General features: G+C 40.3%; 1 protein-coding gene across 3 annotated transcripts in view; it reads right to left on the bottom strand.

Annotated features, from left to right (window-relative positions):
* Positions 1-694: 694 nt before the first annotated feature.
* LANCL1 (LanC like glutathione S-transferase 1) overlaps positions 695-20,767 on the bottom strand; it is a 37,667-nt gene continuing 17,594 nt past the window's right edge. For all 3 annotated transcript variants that reach the window (XM_081813717.1, XM_081813716.1, XM_081813715.1), the window contains exons 4-10: positions 18,245-18,452; positions 9,613-9,748; positions 8,920-9,066; positions 5,682-5,864; positions 3,316-3,492; positions 2,585-2,657; positions 695-1,964 (exon numbers count right to left, since the gene is read on the bottom strand). In XM_081813717.1, the coding sequence (XP_081669843.1) occupies positions 1,888-1,964; positions 2,585-2,657; positions 3,316-3,492; positions 5,682-5,864; positions 8,920-9,066; positions 9,613-9,748; positions 18,245-18,452 (1,001 nt within the window). In that variant the 3' untranslated portion in view covers positions 695-1,887. The remainder of the gene's footprint in view (positions 1,965-2,584; positions 2,658-3,315; positions 3,493-5,681; positions 5,865-8,919; positions 9,067-9,612; positions 9,749-18,244; positions 18,453-20,767) is intronic.

Here is a 20,767-nt window from a genome sequence, read left to right as displayed (position 1 = left end):
GGCTAAGAGAAAGTGCGTTTTGCTCTCTTTCCCTTGGTTAGTAATTATAGTAGCTCAAAGTACAGGCACAGTCTAGTAAGACATTTAACTAAACTAAGTGGATTTTAATCTTTCAAGTTGGACACCCAGCCCAAGGCAAATTAGCTTTACTATAAATGCCACCGCAGCTCATGGGAACGGCCTGGGAGAAAGGCACAGCTCACCCGCAGCACTTCGACATCTGAGAGGCACGAGGTTTGCCCAACGGGCACGGGTCATAGAGGAATAAGCCAATCCTAGGAACTGAGCAGTGGGCTGTTTTTTTAGATCCCTCTGTCGGTAGCCTTTCAAGGGTCCGACAATTTCCAATAATATAAGCTCTTTTGGTGCTGAATGTGAAATAATAGGGGACTACTATCCACAGGAACCAACATATACCCAGTGGGATTTGGTTCAAAGTTAAAATAAAAATAGCATGCTTTTGTGACTGAGAAAGCCATGAAATAGGCACATTTAAAATTCTTAGACCCTGTTTTGTAAAGCTGCAAAATATTCTAAAATCAGTCGAAACATACAGAAAGGATGAAACCAGCCTGGGAAAGGCAGTGAAGGAAGGAAGGGGAGGGGAAGCTGATGAGTCGGACCATTTATACAGAATGTGAAGCACCAGGGATCCTTCATCTACCATATAAATATAGGATCCTGATCCCGAGGGCTCAGAAATTGAGGAATTTAAGTTAAGCCTAGGATATGCAAAGAGATAGGATCTATTTGTTCTAAACATTTTCACTGGCTAATACCTCCTAAATAAACAGCATTTCTATGGAAAGCTTAGTGTTTTTGTTCAGGTTATTGGCTACATAGCCCTCCTCCCCCCTTTTAAAGAGATGTAGAGTACTGTACTATTTAGTAAAAAGACAAACATCCAGATAGATTGAAAGGAAGGAAAATATCTTATGGCTTGTACCAAAGAATGAGCACTAAAGTACAGTCCCTGCCAAGGAAGTAAAACACAAGTCAAAGTTCAGAAGGTAGGGTGGACAGGATGGACTCAAATCCTAAGTCACAACATTCACATACAGAAAACTCGTCTCCTGATCTTATACTAATTCCAAAGAACAAATTTAAATAAATCGTTCAAAAATGCACTCGCTTATTTTAGAAGAAACAATAAACTTTTTGTTCGCTTACCTTGAAACTAATCTTCAAATCAGAGTTTTCAAAACCACCACTGCATTTTAGAACTTTTTGATAAAAATGCTGGCTTATAGGGCCCGGATGCTTTACTACCAAGAGGAAGCAAATCTGAAAGTATCTTTATCTCTAGTTAAACCAGCACTGTGAATTTGAAAAGCGGTATTTCGGTCCTTAAACCAGGCTGCAACTCATGCAACTTTTGTCTCAGGAGCATATGGTTAATATTTTTGTCCCCCTTCACAATCAACCACCTAAAGAAAAACAAGTCATAAAACAGTCTGCCCTATTGGAGGAAAAATACTATAAAGGTGGAGGGCAATATCCACCAATAACCATATATTTATCTACATTTAGTTTCCTTTCAACATTTTTAGAACAGCAACAGCTAGTTATATTCATAAGCTTAAGTAAGAGATTTCCTCCAAGTTCTGAAATATATATATACCTACGCCCTCAAAACACTGTACATATCACTCATCCTACCTTTAGGAAGGAATTGAGGTTAAAGTTAAGAGATTTCCTTGGATACTTTTAAGTAAAAGTAAATGACAGAACAAAAGGAACCAAAGGCAAGTTCTGAAAAACAACAACTCAACTCAATGGAGTACACGGTTTGACTCTCTGTTTCCTTGAAAAGCAATGAAAGCACTTAGTCCAGGTTTGATATACAGAAAGGGTCATGCAGTGCATTGCAGGGGGCAGGCTTTCCTTTTATAGTTCAAACGCAGGGAACTTGGCTTTTGTGGGCACTAGGAGGTCAGCCAGGAAATAGATGGTTCCAGCCATTCCTGAAGGAAGAAAAAGAGGCAGAAGTGATTACGCCAAATGACTCTGTTCTATACGGTGGCTTCGTTCTGTAGCATCAACATTATGATACAAGCAGCAAGGGCCTCGATGCAAGGAGGGGGCGTCTGCCCGTATTTATCCATGGTGCCGGTCAACACTAGAGGAGATCACTAGCGAGGTGCTCAGTCTCTTCGTCTGGGCGGAAGACAGGAAGGCGAGCTGAACTTGAGAAGTTCAAGGCACAGCCCTGCCGTTTATCACATGTCAGCTCCTTCACATGGCACCACGGGCCACTTACCTGAGGTCCTCATTTGTGGGATGAGGATAATGACGCGTGTATGTTTTTGCTGAGCTGGTTTATAATGGCGTCGGCAAAATGCCAAGCGTGTGCTTGGCTCCACAGATTGTGGTCACCAGTATGACTACTAGGATTAGGTCTGAGAGAATCCGTGGACTACCTGATTTTTAATATCGAGTTTTCATATTAGGAAGTAAAGAAGTAGTTCAAGAAATGACCATAAAATTAATTTGTTGATAAAGCTCAAATTCAAATACACTGATGACCAAGCAGACAAGTAGATGCTGACATTACAAGGCAACTAAGTAAACATGTGGAAAATACCTTCGAAGAGGGAGAAGGGGGTGTCCGGCGTTCTGCAACCGTGTTCTCCGTAATCTAGGCACCACTCAGCAAACTGAAAGTGAGACCAAGGTCAATTACTGTAGCGACTTCTTCCAGAGACCCTCCAAAGTGGATAGAAATTATCCCTAAGAATTACTCTGAAAGTCAAAAACTATCTTCAAGGCAGAAAAAAGGGGTTGACACACAGAAACAGATGGTCTGAAAGAGAGGATGAAGCACGGGAGGGAGGAATTTTATGAGCTGTCTGAGCCACTGTCTCCCAGGTTATCAAAGCAGAATTTCTTTCTTTTGTCCCGCCCATAAATGCTGTTGAGTAGGACTGCGTCCTTATACAAGAAGGCGAATTTAACTGAATGGTTTTTGAAGGCTTTTCTTTTTTTTTTAAAGATTTTATTTATTTATTTGAGAGAGAGAGACTGAGAGAGAGAGAGCATGAGAGGGGGAGGGTCAGAGGGAGAAGCAGACCCCCCGCCGAGCAGGGAGCCCGATGCGGGACTCGATCCCGGGACTCCAGGATCATGACCTGAGCCGAAGGCAGTCGCTCAACCAACTGAGCCACCCAGGCGCCCCTTGAAGGCTTTTCTTACGTACCTGGATTTGTTCCACAGACTCATGGTTTAAAAGATAAATGAAGCAAATCGGATTGGGCTAGAGCCCTTTCTCCGGTCCCCCGGGGAAGGTGTTTTCTTTCCGACAGCTGTGATGCCTACCTTACAGGCCCTGTACAGGTACTTCCTGTCCTGCGTGAGGTTATAGAGCGTGAGGAACGCATAGGCATTCCCCGCAGTGCCGTGGCACAGCCCATAGCCCTTCCTCAGCAGTCCGTACTGCCAGATCACGTGAGCACACTGGTAGGCGTCGTCGACATACTGCTCCTCCCCGAAGACCTGTACAGCCAAGGGCAAGTCTCGTTACAAGGGATATGAAAGAAACTTGTACTGACAGTCCTTCCTGATGGGAAAGCAAGCGAGAGGCAGAAGGGGGGGAGACGGAGGTGGCTTGGCAAGAAAGGGTCAGGGATTTAGAGCCAGGGAGATGGGTCGCGTCAATGGGGACGAATGAGAGAAGTTTACTAGCTTTGCTTTTTTTGCTTGTAAATAACTGCCCACGACCTTGCCTGTGTGCCATCTACGTTTTAGGTGCGCTCTGCTTACAGATGTAGGTGTTACTGGAGAAGCAGCATTATTTTACTTGTGACTTGCTGTTGGCAGCAGTCACTTTCCCAAGGACCACAACGCTATCTTCTTTGGTTAACAATAATGCCCTTCACTATTAGGACATTTCTTTACATACTGGAGAAGAAACTGTTTAGAAAATTGATTACAAAAATGGATTTGATTATAAAACACTATACTTTGTCAGAAAAATAGAGATAAGCCTTTAAAATCTTCTATATATCTATCAAAGACTCAAGAAATATTCTGAGTAGACATTTCTAATATTTCACTGCAAACTAAGTGTTCCTAAAAGTAGAATAAGGCAGTTTAAAAAGTTTTTCCATCATATCCAACTTTCTGCAAGTAAAATTTGATATACTAAAAGCTTATTTAGAGTATGAGATGCCAATGCTTATTTATAGTCCATAGATTTGTAATTTGTAGATGTGCACCAATAGACACAGATACCTTGGTTTACTTCTATTTTTTTTTTTTCTTTCAAATAAAACCCCTTTCTCCTCTGATTATGGCTCTGCCATAGCATGCTTTTTAGAAATGATATTTGCATTTCTTTTATTATAGTAAAAGAAAGAAAATATAAAAATTACAATTTTAATCATTTGAAGTATATAATTCAGTGGCATTCATTACCTTCACAAAGTTGTATAATCATTACCACTACTTCCAAAACATTTTCATCCCCAAATAAGGTCTGTACCCATTAAATGATAATGCACCCCCACCCAGCACCGCCCCCTGGTACTGCCACTCTACTTTCTTTCTGTATGAATTTGCCTACTCTACATACCTCGTACTAACCATCACACCATACAAATGGAATCATACATTATTTGTCCTTTAGCATCTGGCTTATTTCACTTAGCATTAATATTTCCAAGGTTCATGCATGTTGCAGTATGGATCAGAAGTTCATTCTTTCATATGGCTCAATAATATTCCATTGTATATATGTATACATACACACACCACATTTTGTCTATCCATTCATCTGTGGATGGACACTTGAACTGTTTCCACCTTTTGGCTATTGTGAATAATGCTGCTGTGGAACATCTGTGTACAAGAATCTATATGAATCCTTGTGTTTAATTTTTTGGGTGTATACACCTAGGAGTTGAATTACTGAGTTATATATTAATTCTATGTTTAATTTTTTGAGGAACTACCAAACTCTCTTCTATGGCAGCCACACCATTTTACAATCCTAGCAGCAATGCACAAGAAAGATTCTAATTTTTTTTTTTTAAAGATGTATTTATTTATTTGAGAGAGAGAGAAAGAGTGAGAGAGAAAGTGTGGCGGGGAGGAGTAGTAGAAGGAGAGGAAGAGAGAAACTTAAGCAGACTCTGCACCGAGTGTGGAGTCTGGTGCGGGGCTCTTAAATCATCTGAGATCGTGACCTGAGCTGAAACCAAGAGTTGGGGACACGTAACTAACTGTACCACCCAGGTGCCCCTACACAGTGTTTTTTTTTTTTTCTTTTCTTTTTTTTTGGTGGCGGGGGGCAGAATCTTAAGCAGCCTCCATGTCACAACCCTGAGATCATAACCTGAGCTGAAATCAAGTCAGACCCTTAACCAACTGAGCCACCCACGTGTCCAAGAAAGATTCTATTTTTAACTGAATTTCTGGGATACTTTTCTTGGCTCTGCCACTGATGCTGTAATCTTGGCTATTCTACCTGTTAGTGAAACAGTCTCCCGACCAATGAAATAGTCTCTGCTCTGATATAGATGGATACTGTGAGAATGAATTATAATCCATGTAGCAAAGTGATTGTACATCCAACAGTAATTTCTCTACTGCTTCTTTAAAGATTACGCATAAAACAATTGCAAGTTATGGAGTTTTAGGTTACATTTTCCAAATTATTTTGAAAATGAGAAAATTCACAGTACCTTATAGGCCTGGATGAGCATGTAGATCACTCCAGGTGCACCGTGACACCAATGGACTAGAAGATCTCGATTATCATCCACACACGGAGGATAATTGCCAGAAGGAAATTTCAGCTGGCAGACATAATCTACACTGGGCTTGACCAAACTTTGTAACTTCACATGGTTCACTTGAAGGCTGGGCTAAAAATGAGAAAGGGAATTATTAGTTTTGCTAAAGCAAACAGATCTTCCTAAACCTCAGGGATAAGTTTTGTGTATGTTTTAAAAGGAGGGAGACAGAGATAGAGGGGGTGGGAGAGACAGAGGGAGAGAGAGAATTAATCCTAAGCAGACTCCAACCCAGCGCGGAGCCTGATGCAGGGTTTGATTCATGACCCTGAGATCATGACCTGATCTGAAATCAAGAATCGGATGCTTAACCAACTAAGCCGCCCAGGTGCCCCTGGGATTAGTTTTAAGCCAGAAATGAAACATGACCAAAAGGAACTAGAAGTCACTAAACGGTTGGATTCCATTCCAATTTTTTTTAACTGACTGGAACATACTAAAATCAGGATATCCCTTAACTCTTGGGACTTTATGTACATACTATTTTTCAATATTTATTGTTGTATACATACATATAAATAATTTTCCTAAGTCAATGCATGAACACAAGAGATGTTTCTTAAGGTTTTAATACCTTAGGCATACTTTATTTAATTTTTATTGGCAGTAGGCTCCACACCCAGCATGGAGCCCAATGTAGGACTTGACCTCACGATCAAGAACTGAGCTGAAATCAAGAGTTGGACGCTTAACCAACTGAGCCACCCAGATGCCTCAATACCTTATTCATACTTCAAAGGCCACAAAGAGATGCATTAGACAATGTAAGTGCAACTTTCATTTTTACATTTAGAGAAGTGGTAGATGTTTCCAAAAAAAGAGGAAGCTAACGAGTCAGGAGACCTGGAATCTAGATCCCAAACTGCTGTGTGACTCTAGATTAAGCCTTCTGCAGAGGATTTGGGACTGACATTTATGCAGTATTATTTTGATACAATGATGTACAGATTTATAGGGTGCACTAACAGGGCATTTGAGCCACTTTTTTTTTTTTTTTTAAAGAATTTGGCTTTCTTTTTTTAAAGATTTATTTATTTATTTTAGAGAGAGAGAGAGAGATAATGAGAGCAAGCATGGGCGGGGGAAGGGGTAGAGGGAGAGGGAGAGAGAGAGAGAGAGAATCTCAAGCAGAATCCCCCTGAGCACAGAGCCCAACATGAGATCATGATCTGAGTCGAAAGCAAGAGTCTGGACACTCAACCAACTGAGCCACCCAGGCGCCCTGAGCCTCCATTTTTGATATAATGGTTTTAGTTTCTCCATTTGGTCCTGTTCTTAATTCAACGCACTACTCACTTCTTCAAATAACAAATTCAAAGCGTTGTCCTTGTCAGGAGGGGGGTGGGCACGTGGGTAAGGAGACAGCCCGTGTTGTGATGCACAGGTACTGAATGTGCACTAAATTCTTGAGGGCATATATAGATTTCACTCTACCCAGAGAATATTGCTCCAGCTCAGTTTAAAATGCTGGAGTAGAAGGAGTGGATTTTCCTCAAATTTGCAGGAATTATCCAAAATGGGCTACAAATAATATTTTATGTTTATGATATTATGATAAAACATAATATTATGTTTTATGTTTAATATTTTTATTTATGTTTATGATATGTAAGTACCTACTGGAATGGACTTTCAGTATTAAAAGTTAAATCATTTCGGAGCGCCTGGGTGGCTCAGTCATTAAGCGTCTGCCTTCGGCTCAGGTCATGGTCCCAGGGTCCTGGGATGGAGCCCCGCATCGGGCTCCCTGCTCTGCGGGAAGCCTGCTTCTCCCTCTCCCACTCCCCCTGCTTGTGTCCCCTCTCTCGCTGTGTCTCTCTCTGTCAAATAAATAAATAAAATCTTAAAAAAAAGAAAAAAAGTTAAATTATTTCAAATAGACAATTATATGCCAATGGAAAACTCAGAACGTAGGTCTCCAGATTTCACACTGCCACCAAAAGGAGGCAGCTGGAAGTAAGATGACTCTAACTCACCCCAAGACTGCACAATACATGAACTCTCCTTCCTGAAAACTTAAGAATATATATTTACTTCCGGTACAGAGCCAGTGGAGGTTGATGCCAGAAAAATAAAGGAGTCTAAGTCTGAACTGTCGAAACCCCTCATTATAAAACTCCTAATTGAGAAGTGCAGAACAAATACAAAAGTTGGTCTCTTACTGCCACTAACACTCAAAGTGGGACTTTGCATTCAAAAGCAAGAATAACCTTGAGTTTTTCAGCTTCGTTGTCATTGTTTAGTTACAGGGAGACGGAAGGTCTGACACTGATTTTGCATTATTGCAGCCAGCTACTCAACCAGCTAATAGTATGTATATCCGAGCACTCACGCTGAACATATTAATGAAACACTTTTCTTTATGCTGCATTGTACTTTGGGAAGGTGAGGGGGGCACCTCTGCCGCCATTAAAAATCAATTTTCTTTAGCTATGAATTCTTATTCACAAGTGCCAATTTCTCTTTAAAGAGAGCTAAATAAGCCCCCGGAAATGATGCTCTCATGAAAAGTCCCCTTCTGACCTCCCCTTCCAGGTTATGCTTGCTGCAGTAAATCCTACTTGTCCTTCGTCTATTTGACTTTGGCTGATGTCTCCTAATAGTATTAGATCCAAAGAACGGCTGGGCATAGCGCATCCAGCTATTTAAGTTACACAAAATCCACTGAAAAGGCTCTGTGGCTTTGCTCTCCAAGTGAGTCGTAGGCAACATATGCTCATTTGTTTTCTATTGATTTTGTTCTTTTGGAATTTGTTTCAGTGGGTGGTGTCTAATAATAGGCAATAATATTAATTCAAGGCATTTGCTGAAAGGGCAGAGCAGAGCAGGAGGCACTTCATATAGAAGTACAGGTCAAAACACTTCCGTCTGCAAAGCGGCACGAAGCAGGCAAGTACGGGTCACCTACAAATCAGACAGCATCCCACGGCACAGCGCCTTTTATGTTTATACACTGTAAAATGCACTCTGGCAAACATTGCCCTTGTTTGTCGAGGCCAGGAAATGGCAAGGAGAGTGAGGCAGTTGGTTGACAGAATGAAAAGCCAGAGGGGGAGCCTCGGTCTTCTTGCCCTGGCCCGGGCAGTGAGCAAGCGCGTTTCTCAGTTCCACCATCTTCATCTCTTACCTGCATCAGGTGGTAATAAATTCCTGCCAGGCCATGAGCAGCCCCCACATAATATTCTTGGTACCATTCATACATCAGTGGAGTCTTTGCTGTGAAGTTTCTCTTTCTGGCAAGGGTCTCTCCAGAGGTTAAGACTGTTTCACAAATCTACAGGGAGAAAACCGATCAAAATAATGAGAGAATCAAAATAAGAATCTTCCCGTAAGGAACTTTTTGCTAAGAGGTATGGAGAACATGGTGAATCAGACGGGGTCTTCCGGCCACGGATGGGCACAGTTTAATTCTGTGCTCAGGAAGCAGGGGTGACTGTATTCTGCCTAAAAGAGGGAGATATGGAAATTCTGAACCCTTTACTAGCGCTTATGCGAATTCACGTGACAGAGGAAAGCATGAGTTCTTCAGGCACGAAAGGAGACATCCGCACCTGGGAGGTGAAATCTGGCCCTCGTCTTCCGAAGGGCCGTGACACTCTCAAATGGAGCAGCCTGGACGTCTCGCTCCCAGTCGCTCTCTAAGTGTTTCCAATGCACTCAGTGTGACGCTGTCAGCTCTCTGACCCCACCTGACCTTTTAGAGGCCTACACACACCTTCCTTCCACCCGGGCTATGCTAATTGGAGAAACAAAACCAAGAGTTCAGGCAGTTAACAACTGGGATCCTAACAGGACTCCAAAAAGCACAGAAATGTGGTACCTGCTGAATATGGCTTTGAGCAATCTTTTCCACTCCGAAGTTCTTATTCACAAAGAGAAGGGCATAGATATAGCCCATTCGTCCATAGAGCATTTCATTTGGAGCACGGAGGTCAATCTTGTTCAGGTGAATTAGCCTGGCAATAAAAATACATGCCTAAGATAACCTGGAAGGGATCGGGTAGTGGTAGATACTTAAAAATGGTACATTTAAAAAATACACACACACACACACACACAAATATATATTTAGGGGATTATATATTAAATTACTATTATAGTTATTTTATTTTTTTAAAGATTTTATTTTATTTTAAAAATTTTATTGGAGAGAGAGAGGAGATAGTGAGAGAGAGCAGGAGTGGGGGGAGCAGTAGAGGGAGAGGGAGAAGCAGACTCCCCGCCGAGCAGGGAGCCCGATGAGGGACTCGATCCAGGGACCCTGAGATCATGACCTGAGCCGAAGGCAGACGCTTAACTGACTGAGCCACCCAGGTGCCCCACTATTATAGTTAAACATTTTAAATATATTAAAATTAATTTATATATAAAAGGTAAATATTTTCATATATTTATATTATAAATTATATTATTATACATTAAGTGGGCTGAACCAGGCTACAAAGGGTAAATTAACCCTCAACTACTTTTTTCTTCAGTTCACAATGGAACTGACAAATTCAAAGAATAAAAGAAAAGGCATGTGTGGCTGAGGCTACCTGGCGCCTCCCTAGTTCCTCCTGGAGCTATGCCCTAAGACCAGCAGCTGGGGTCAGAGAAGCTAAGACCTGCTGCCCAGTACAGCATTTAGTCTGGAGAAAGGACTCAGTCACTCAAAGGGTCATCTATTTCCATAACATGAAAAGCCTGCTGCACCCCAGTTACCTCCTTCTTTGGTTCATTTCTTAATATGTCCTCAGGCCTACCTGAAGGGTCTGTACGGCAGCATGATCTACCATAATCTACCATAATGCAAATTGCACAGAGGTATCAGTCAGCCTCCCTGTCTTCCCAGTCTCCCCCTTCCAGTCCTTCTTTTCAGAAATAACCATGGTTACCAAATTCTTGGATATTCCTAGACTTTCTTTATGCACATGTAAGCATCAATATGCATATCTATAAATATATCTCCCCAGATGTTCTGTGGCTTGCTATTTGACAATACATCTTGACAAACATTCTGTATCAGAGTAGTCTCATTCTTTGTCATGGCTACATAGTAGTCCATCAAATGGCTATATGATAATTTATTAACTCTCTATCATTAGACTCAGTTCAGCTTTTCAGAAAAAGTTGTTTTTGGTTTTGGCTCCAGGTAAGATGGTGTAGGCACACTCTACCCTGCCTCTCTCGGTAAATGCAGCTCCAGGACCTGGAGAGAATGCACACTCTAAACAGTAAACAGTAGCAGGCAGAGTGGGGAAGAGTGGGGAAGACCAGAATTTGAAGCACCACCAAACCAGTGGTGAGTTTACCATATTTTCACCAATGGTATTCCCCTGGCTTGAATCCAGAACAGCCCCAAATCTGGAAGTGGGCACCAAAGGCTGAAAGAGAGAGTCCTGGAAGAAGCCCTTTAGTTCTGTTTCAAGAAAGAATGAGAAAGGGAACTCCTAATATCAGAGAGAGTGGGCACAGCCCCTCAGTTTTCTTTATGTTTCCTTGTCTTCTGTTTTCTCACACTCCAGGCCACAAGCAATCTCATGGTGGCAGCAGAAATGAAGGCAAGAGGAGCTCACAGAAGCCAAGTCTCTGAGGGAGGGACCCTTCCTCACAGACTGGAGAAGTAAGTGGTGGTCCCAGGAGGGTGGGGTGAACCCAATGCTTTACTTCCTTCTCGCCTCCCCATCATTGGGCCCCAGATACAGGCACAGTGGTGGGAATACTTGGCAGAGTAGGGTAACCAAAGCCCCAGATTTCTTTCCAGAGAACCAACATGGGAAGCCCCAGGAAAGCAGAAAGCAGGTGAGGTTCACTGGAAAATGAGCTCAGGAAAACAACCATAAACTCAGAGAATGAAACTTTCTTCTTTTTGAGGGTGGTTGTGGGGGAGGGGGTGGGGAGAGTATAGGAAAGCAAATATGATATTTAGGGAAAATGTCTTTGTTATTTGGATTTTTATTACATGAAATTTTGAAAGCACATCTCAATTATCTCTAAATTATCCTATATATTCAATGTGACACCATTTAAGTTACGTTTTAAAGCAATATAATTTTTGGTGAGACTTGACAAAATGGCTTTAGCATGCTGGAAAAGTATGAGGGAAGAGCCAGGGAATTTCAGGAAAAGAGCAGTAATGAGAGGACATCAGCCCTACCAAATAATGGCTTTGTCATCAGCGAGCTTAGGACACTAAACATACTACCTGATGACAAAGCCATTATTTGGTTGTGAAACTCTCGTTGTCTATGTGGTAATTTACTTTCAAAGTAGTTAAGTATAACCAGGCCCTGTGCATGCATCTCACCTAACTTTAGTCTATGCATTAGGAATTATAAGCATACGAACACTATAGAATATAAGTCCTCCGATAAGCATGTGAAGTATCCACAATCACACCCCTGGGGTGACTGGTTATATATGAAGTGTTCTTATCAGGAATCACCATTCAGAGGCATCTGGCCCTTCAGATAACTTTACCAAAATCTACACCAGAGGATTTGCTGGTAAATATAGTAAAAAAATGTTAGCAGGTGGCTTTTTGTTGGTGGAGTGGGTGATGAAGATAGGTGGAAGGCTTGGGAGAGGGTCTAGACTCTATTACTGTTTGAATAAGACCTAGTAAGATTGTCTGGGGACAGTGTGGTTTTCTCTGAGCCACAAGAACAGGACAGGAAACTACTTGTGTGTATGTGTGTATATCTTCTTCCTAATCAATGTTTGCACATTTGGTTTATTTGGCAGAATCTGGTCCACTGCTTGTGCTTTCTTTTTTTTTTTTAAGATTTTTATTTATTTATTCATGAGAGACAGAGAGAGAGAGAGGCAGAGGGAGAAGCAGGCTCCCAAGGAGCAGAGAGCCCGATGCGGGACTCGATCCCAGGACCCTGGGATCATGACCTGAGCCGAAGGCAGACGCTTAACCATCTGAGCCACCCAGGCGCCCTGCTTGTGCTTTCATTTTAACATACTTAGTGGTAAGGTTAGAGCTGATGGGGTATATAACTCCTACTGCTAATCTCTGGAGGCCACTAATAGCTACAAAAACCCAAAAACAAACAGGCAAACAAAAACCGAACAAGTGCTGCCACTGAGCTATAACCAACAGGTGTAGCGAAGAGTGTCCTGGCTCCCAAGAGAGGGTACTTGGGAAAGAGCAGACAATTCCCCTCTCCCAACCCTCCCCTCCACTTCCATAAGCCTGTGGCGAGGGGAGGGAAACACCATGTTTTAATAACCAGAATGAGATGCTTTTAGTGACTGAGAGGGGCCAACACTTCTGAAACTGACTGAGAAAAAGTTATAAAAGTATCCTTAAGGGAATTCTCTCCCCATCAGGAAAAGAGGGGTGTGAAAAAGCATGGCGGGTTGCAGTTACTGACAAAGTTAGATTACACCTCAACAAATGGAGGCATCTCATCAAATTGGTTAAACACGCTTGGTTTTTCTTCTATAAATATAAGCATTAAACTCACAGTGGAATAGTGGTTATCTTAGGAATAGGGACATGGTGGCCAAAGGTTACTTTTCATTTTCTTGTATACTTTGAATTTTTCCCCAATGTCAACAGGGCTGTCTGGATGGCAGAATTATGGGCCATTTTGCTACTTTAAAATCATAATACACACACACACACATCCCCTAATATTTTTAAAGAACTTAAAAAACATTTATTAAGAAAAATTCTATTTTTTTCTCATGTCACAACTGGCAGCTCAGTAATGTTGAGATCTTAAGAAAATAAAATCTTTTTACTAGATACAAACTCAACTGTTGTAGGAAACAGAAGGAATATCTCAGAGTTTTAAGAATTTATTATCAAGTTTTGATGATTATTATCAATTTAATATCAAATTGCATAGACTTTACATATAAAAAAGCACGTTGCTTTACTTTTGTAAAGGGAACTGAATTATTCAAAAAGAAAAATTCCTGTGAATTTTTTAAACAAATGGCTCTATGGAAGTTACTTGGAACAATTATCGCATGAGCTCCAAAGATGTTCTCACCTAAATGTGTTTGAACCACATTTCCTTTATTTGCCAACCTTATAGATTGTATTACCCCTAGGTGGAGATATATAATTAGCATTCCAATTATTTTGCAGCCAAACTCATTTGCATTTGGGAAGTTTAAAGTAGACAACAGATACCTTTCAAATACTTGAAAATGAAGTACTGCTTAGAGCATCTTGTTAAAATAATATTTTACAGTTTAGGGTAAAAAAGGAAGTATTCTTTTTTTTTTTCTGGATTTGAATTCAAGTCATTAAAACTCCTGAGCTGGGTCTGATGATTACTAAAGGCAGGACTTCTAAATGCAGGTTTTACATGCTATATTCTCAAGATAAAGTTAAGAAATGATAGCATTTGTAAATCATAAAGGTTATTTTACGTGTTTTCAAAAACTCTCAAACCCAGAAGCACAACACTGCAGCCCCATTTGTTTTGCTACGTTGATATTAATAGCAACCAATCTTCAGAAGAGACAGGTCACTGAAATGTCACTGAAGGAAGAATGGAGACTTAGAAAACCAGCATAGTTCTGTTCCACTCCTGGCAATAAGTCCCCAGGGTTTGACTGGGGAGAGTTTTTACCTTGTATCATCTAAAGGTTTGTAACTTTTTAAAAAGAAGTCCTTTTCTTACTCATCACACTACAAAAGAGAGTCTACACTTCCTGATCAGAAAGCCAAAACCCTTGGTCATTCTGAATAGCGGCCCCACACAGCACTAGATCTGTGCGGTTAGTGACTTAGTGGGGTATTGTAAATAGGCAACGTTCTCTTTGAGTAGTGGCACCAACTCCCTCTGTGTGGAAGGAAGGTGAAAATGAACCCGGTACAAACCAAACAGCAGGAAAAATTGGTGCTACTGATTCTCTTCCTTGCCACCTGCCCCAGCCAACTGCAGGACATTCTGATCATGAACAGACACACGTGCACATGCACACACACTCCTTTTTGGGGAGTCACAGACTCCTCCAAAAAAGTGTAAATGTTCTCTCCATGCTGAATACAATTTGGGGATTTTATACCTTTGGAAGCCCTAAGATTCTCAGGGCCCCAAATTTAAGAATCCCTACCTTAGGGAAATACTGACTTCTTTGATCTCTAAAACTCAGAATTACAATTCTGAAAGACTATATATATATATATATATTTTTTTTTTTTTTTTAAGATTTTATTTATTTATTTGAGACAGAGAGAGAGAGAGAGAACACAAGCAGGAGGAGAGGGGCAGAGGCAGAGGAAGAGCAAGAAGCAGGCTCTCCAAAGAGCAGGGAGCCCAATTGTGGGGCTCGATCCCAGGACCCTGGGACCATGACCTGAGCCGAAGGCAGACGCTTAATGACTGAGCCACCCAGGTGCCCCTGAAAGACTATTGTATTAAGAAACCATAGGAAAGGTAAGCTGAAAAATGATGTTGGTGGTGGAGCACAACACAGAGGCCATGTAGAGAACTTGAGGGTCTCTGATAGCTCCAAAGGCCTATGTGATATAGGAAAGAAGTTTCAGTAAAAAGTAAAACAACCAAGTAGGTTTATTAAATATCTGATGACATCCAATCATTTCAATTGAGTTGCAAAAACTTACAGATTTTTCCCTTAAAAGGGAGGAGATGTGAAAGTAATTTACACATAATTCCTTTTTTCTTCCTGTTCTGTCATGAACTCTAGAAATCTGAAAAATCAAACCTGTGGCCATAAATGGCCTATTTTCACTATCTGCATTCTATATATTTAATCTTAACAAATCTACTGGCTATAAATAAAATACTGTTGAAACATTGTAAAAGTTTTTAAAAAGATATAAATAACAAAAACAACTTTGTTATCAAGGTATCAAAAAATTTTAGTTTACTTTTAAGAGTGTTTTATAAATAAACCAATATTAATATATGGTACTGTACCCCAAAGACGGTTTCTTACAACAGTAGGCTCTAAAATGTCACGAGGAAAAGGGTTATCTACTTGACAAGTTTGGCAAATTTCACTCCCTAGAGTTGCCAGAGTTTCACCCACGTGTCAAAAGCTCCTGACGACTCTGAGCAGCCAGTAAAGGTGTATATTTAACTGTGCTTAAATAGTGTTTCCCCTGTCTGAATACACAAATCTTGTTTTTATTTTTCACACAGCAAACTATTACTATCTGGCTGCACATACACTGAGAAAGGCTGGTATTACATATAAAACATTGGGACCACTACGGCTTATTTTTATGATACTTAAGAGTGACTCACTGAATGAGACTTCCTTCTGAGCCTCTAAAGCAAATGTGTGGCTAATGGCTTTAAACTGGCCGCAAAGAAATAGAAAGGTAGTTTCTGCTTTGCAATGCATTTGTCAAAACTCAACAAATATACATAAAACTTGGGCAGCACATTGTGTATAAACTTTACGTCAAAAGAAGAAAACTAAACAGATATTGAACTCTAGTAAATGATATATATGCTTTAATATTTAGAAGGAAGGGTACTGATGTCTGCAATTCACTCTGAAATGGATAGATGGATTAGATATGTGATAAAGCAAGTATAGAAAAATGTTAATGGTAGAATCTATGTGGGTAGATATATAGGTATTCACTACTGTTTCAACATTTCTGTATGTTTGAAATTTTTCATAATAAAATTTTGAGGGGGAGAAAAAACTCTAGTTATTAGAATTTTAGGCCAAAAGCCTGTTAATGAAATACACACCACTGCACAGTGTAAAATTCACCAAAGATCCTCCACAAACAAAATCAGTGATGAAAATGCCATTCTAATAGTAATTATAAGAAAAAGTAGTGGGAATCAAAAACCATGGTCAAACTGGAGATAATCACTGATTAAAATGTTGCTGGACCCAATTAAAAAATGGGTGAAAGACCTTAACAGACATTTCACCAAAGAAGCAATACTAATGGCAAGGAAGTATATAAAAAGATGCTCCACATCATACGTCATCAGGGAAATGCAAATTAAAACAACGAGATACCACTACACATCTACTAGAATGGCCAAAATCTGGAACCCTGGCAAGGATGTGGAGCATGAGGAACTTTCATTCATTGCTTGTGGGAATACAAAATGGTACAGCCACTCTGGAAGATAGTTTGGAAATTCTTACAAAACTAAACATACCCTTACAATATGATCCAGCAATTGTACTCCTTGATATTTACCCAAAGGAGCTGTAAACTTATGTCTGCACTAAACCCTGCAGAATTGGATGTTTACATTAGCTTTATTCATAACTGCCAAAACTTGAAAGCAATCAAGATGTCCTTCGGTAGGTGAATGGATAAACTACGGTACATCCAGACAGCAGAATTCTACTCAGTGATAAAAAGAAATGAGCTAACATACCATGAAAAGACATGGAGGAGCCTTAAATACGTATTGCTCAGTAAAAGAAGCCAATCTGAAAAGACTACATATTGTAATATTTCCAACTATGACATTCTGGAAAAGGCAAAACTACGGAGACAGTAAAATGATCAACAGTAGCCAGGGGTCAGGGAGCAGGGAAGAGGGATTAACAGGCGGAGCACAGTGGATTTTTGGGGCAGGGCAACTACTCTGTATGACAATATAACGATGGATACATGTCATCATACATTTGTCCAAACCCACAGAATGCACACCAAGATGTAACTAATGTAACTAATATAAACTATGGACTTCGGGTGATATATGCCTGTCCATTGTAACAAGTGTATCACTCCAGTGGGGAATGTTGATACTGGGGGAGGCTATGCATGTATATGAGAAATCTCTGTACCTTCCTCTCAATTTTCTGTGAACTGAAAATTGCTCTAAAAAGTAAAGGCTATTAAACAACGAAACACAACCAAAAGCCTTTGCTGGAATTGCAACTCTGCGTGTGGACACACTCGGAGCCTAACAGCACTGCATGTAGAGTTGCATGGCTGCCAGAATTCTGAACAGAATTCTTCGTGTTCAATAAACTCTAGTAAAACAATAATTGTAGTTTATTAGTACACAAGTTTAGTAATTCTTCGTAATTCACAAGCTTCTAGTGGGCTTCCCCGATCTCTGTTAAAAATAAAAATCTGGATTTGCATGTTATTTGCTCCTAAGAAAAGCAATTTTGAGTCAGTCTGTAGTCCATGAGGAGGCCTTCCCCAACCCATCACAGGAAATGAACCACATTTTTCAAATTATTGATCTTGGATAGCACCTTGGATTAGTAATCCCAGGATTAGGCTTCTGATCTCATTTTTGTTATTAAACTGATGTTTGATCTGGTGTGGGTCAGTGTCATGACATCTTACAATAAAATAGGGAATTTTACTGGTTGTTCCTTAACTACATCGGAATGATGTGCGATGTGATCAAATGACAGTAGTAAGATTTATTGCTGAGGGAAAAGTAACTTCACTAAAATGTTCTTTTGCTAACACACATACAGAATTAATATGTAATGACGTCTCGATAATAATCCTTGAAAAGAAACATGATTACCGGGTGATGCAGTCTTCTGCCTGCTTCTCATTGTTCATCTTGTGGTACACCACGGCGCCCACGGCCAGGGGGCCTGCGTCCCCGCACAGGAAGGTGATGGAGCGCTTGGTCAGACTGTTCAGACTTTGCTTTACGTAGCCATGTGCCATCTGGAGGTAAGCGGGGTCCCCGAACACATCATAGAGATGTAAGTAAAGCAGAGCGATACCTGAGAAGCAAAAAGAAAATCACGTGAAGATGAGGAACGGGCTGCTGACTGCATTACTTTGGTTTGTTGCCAACTCAGCAGTGTTGATTGTTGATAAACCATAACACATATGTAAACTATGCATAAGTTCAGATGACCTTAGTTCTAGACACAGCTTTACTACCAAGCAGCTCTAAGAACCAGACACAGGCACTCACTCTGTTTCTTCATCACTGCAACCGTAAAGAAAAGACACGTCGAGACCCTCGGAGAACTCTAACCTAAGTTTATTATTAATCCTTGTCCCACTCTGGCTCTTGTGTGTTCATGTATTATTCTTGATGGTTACATGACAGCTTATCAAAACCATGGTTCTAAACAGTCACCTGTTTATTTAACAAATAATCATTTACTTTAATCAATAAACAAGTAATATTTGTTCTTGTGAGCTAAAAAAAATTTAAAGACTAGGGAGTGAAAAACTCAATTTCTCCTTATAAAGAAGTTAAGTTTTTGAGTGAGAAGGAAGGTAGAGTAACCAAATTCCCTACTCCAGTATCTTTCCAGGCAGAGATTATAAGAAAACTACTGTGAGGTAGAGAGATCTGAGAAAATAAATTCAATCCCTCCTTAATTTTTTTTTTTTTCTCTACCAAGGACCTGGCCACGTTAGGAATTATGGTGTAAAAACTGCCAATAACTTTTGCTTTGGGCCATACTCGATTTGCTTCTTAACCTGCTCTTGAAGCCTGCTATATATATAATTGAGGCGTTGTCTGAATGTCCTTATTCCAAATGCCTGTCACAGTAGATAGAGCCTTCCCTCTGAAGCCGACTGGTCTCAGGGCAGACTCAGAGATGTGGAGTAGAGAACCCGCCTGCCTGCAGCATTTCCAGAAACTCATTTCTCCCCTTAAAGTACATTTTCCATCTCATTTACCATTTTTAGAAGATACAGAGTCTCTGTTTAAATCTAAATTAATAGAGCCCATCTCTTCATGGATTTCAGTGCAGTAAAAACGCAGTCTGCAAAATTACTTTTCACTGTACTGAGGACAATTTTAAATTTAGATAGTTTTCTCATTTTGCATGGGTAATCTCCAAAGCTTTGTGCTACAGACAATTCAATTTCTCATGTATATTAAGGCCAAATTTTCATTTCCTGCCAAAGTTAATAACCTTGTTCTGCTCTTTCAAAGTGGCTTGGTGTTTGTAATTCCACAAGCTGATGATCAGACGTACCAGTGCTGAAGGTTTGTAGACATAAGTGTACAAAACCACGTATGTAAGAAAAAAAAAAATCTCCTTTTCACAAATGATCAATGTCAAGAGCTTCTTCTACAATTAGGTTCTTAAATGGCTTCATCTCCATCCACACCAGGCACCTGCTGGTGATCCGTTTAAATTGTTACCCTTTCATTTTGGCCTCCTATTCCCATTGCTGCCTCAACTCCCCTAATTAAGTTCTGTAAGCACCACAGCCAGATAATGACATGACTGAGGTCTGAGAAAATACGAAGTGATTAAATACAAGCCCAATGATTGTTTTCCTTTTCAGACCTTTGTCTCTCATTATCAATTCCTCTTGGCCTAAATCTTTAACAAACAAAACCCATTACAGTTTGCAATTTTAAGGCTGGATGCATTTCTCACGACAAACAGGTAGTCATTTCTCCAGTCCACAATATTTCATTTAGATGAAAAACTTTTTTTCTTTTTGATCAGCAGAGAATTCTCTCTCCAGCTTCTGGGATTCTACAACCTCAGGTTCTGGTTCTCTCCTTTGTCTCATTCTGGGCCTCAGTATCCATATATTTTGATTAAGCAATCTGCTGCACCTCCCAGTTTATGGTGTCTACTTCCTGTCACAAAACACCCATGACGAAAAGGGTTTCAAGTGAGGAGTGCTGCTGCCAATTTGAAAAAGTTTCCTGGACAAGCCTTCTAGAAATCAGTCTAGGTCCAGGGTATAAGACAAAATATGGAAGTCAAAGACATTTAATGCCTCCTCAATACTGTATATCCTACATGCCCTAATTTAATAGAAAAATGGGGAACTGTGTGTAGCTAGAAGCCTTGAACCCAATCCTTATGGTCTTCCAACCTTTAGCAATATTTATGCACATAATATCACCTTTGCATAAATACCAAATGCTGAGAGGTAACTGGCAAGGTGGGAAATAAAGATACGACCTACAACATCCTTTCCTGATTAAAACTCTCCAGAGTATAGGGATAGAGGGAACATTCCTCAAGTTCATAAAATCCATCTATGAAAAACCCACAGCGAATATCATCCTCAATGGGGAAAAGCTGAGAGCCTTTCCCTTAAGATC

This window comes from Leptonychotes weddellii, chromosome 3, assembly GCF_054177405.1.
Source record: "Leptonychotes weddellii isolate Sample4059 chromosome 3, ASM5417740v2, whole genome shotgun sequence".
In the NCBI taxonomy this organism is placed as follows: Eukaryota; Metazoa; Chordata; class Mammalia; order Carnivora; family Phocidae; genus Leptonychotes; species Leptonychotes weddellii.
The sequence above is the reverse complement of the archived record's forward strand: the minus strand, read 5'-3'. Positions and strand labels throughout refer to the sequence as shown.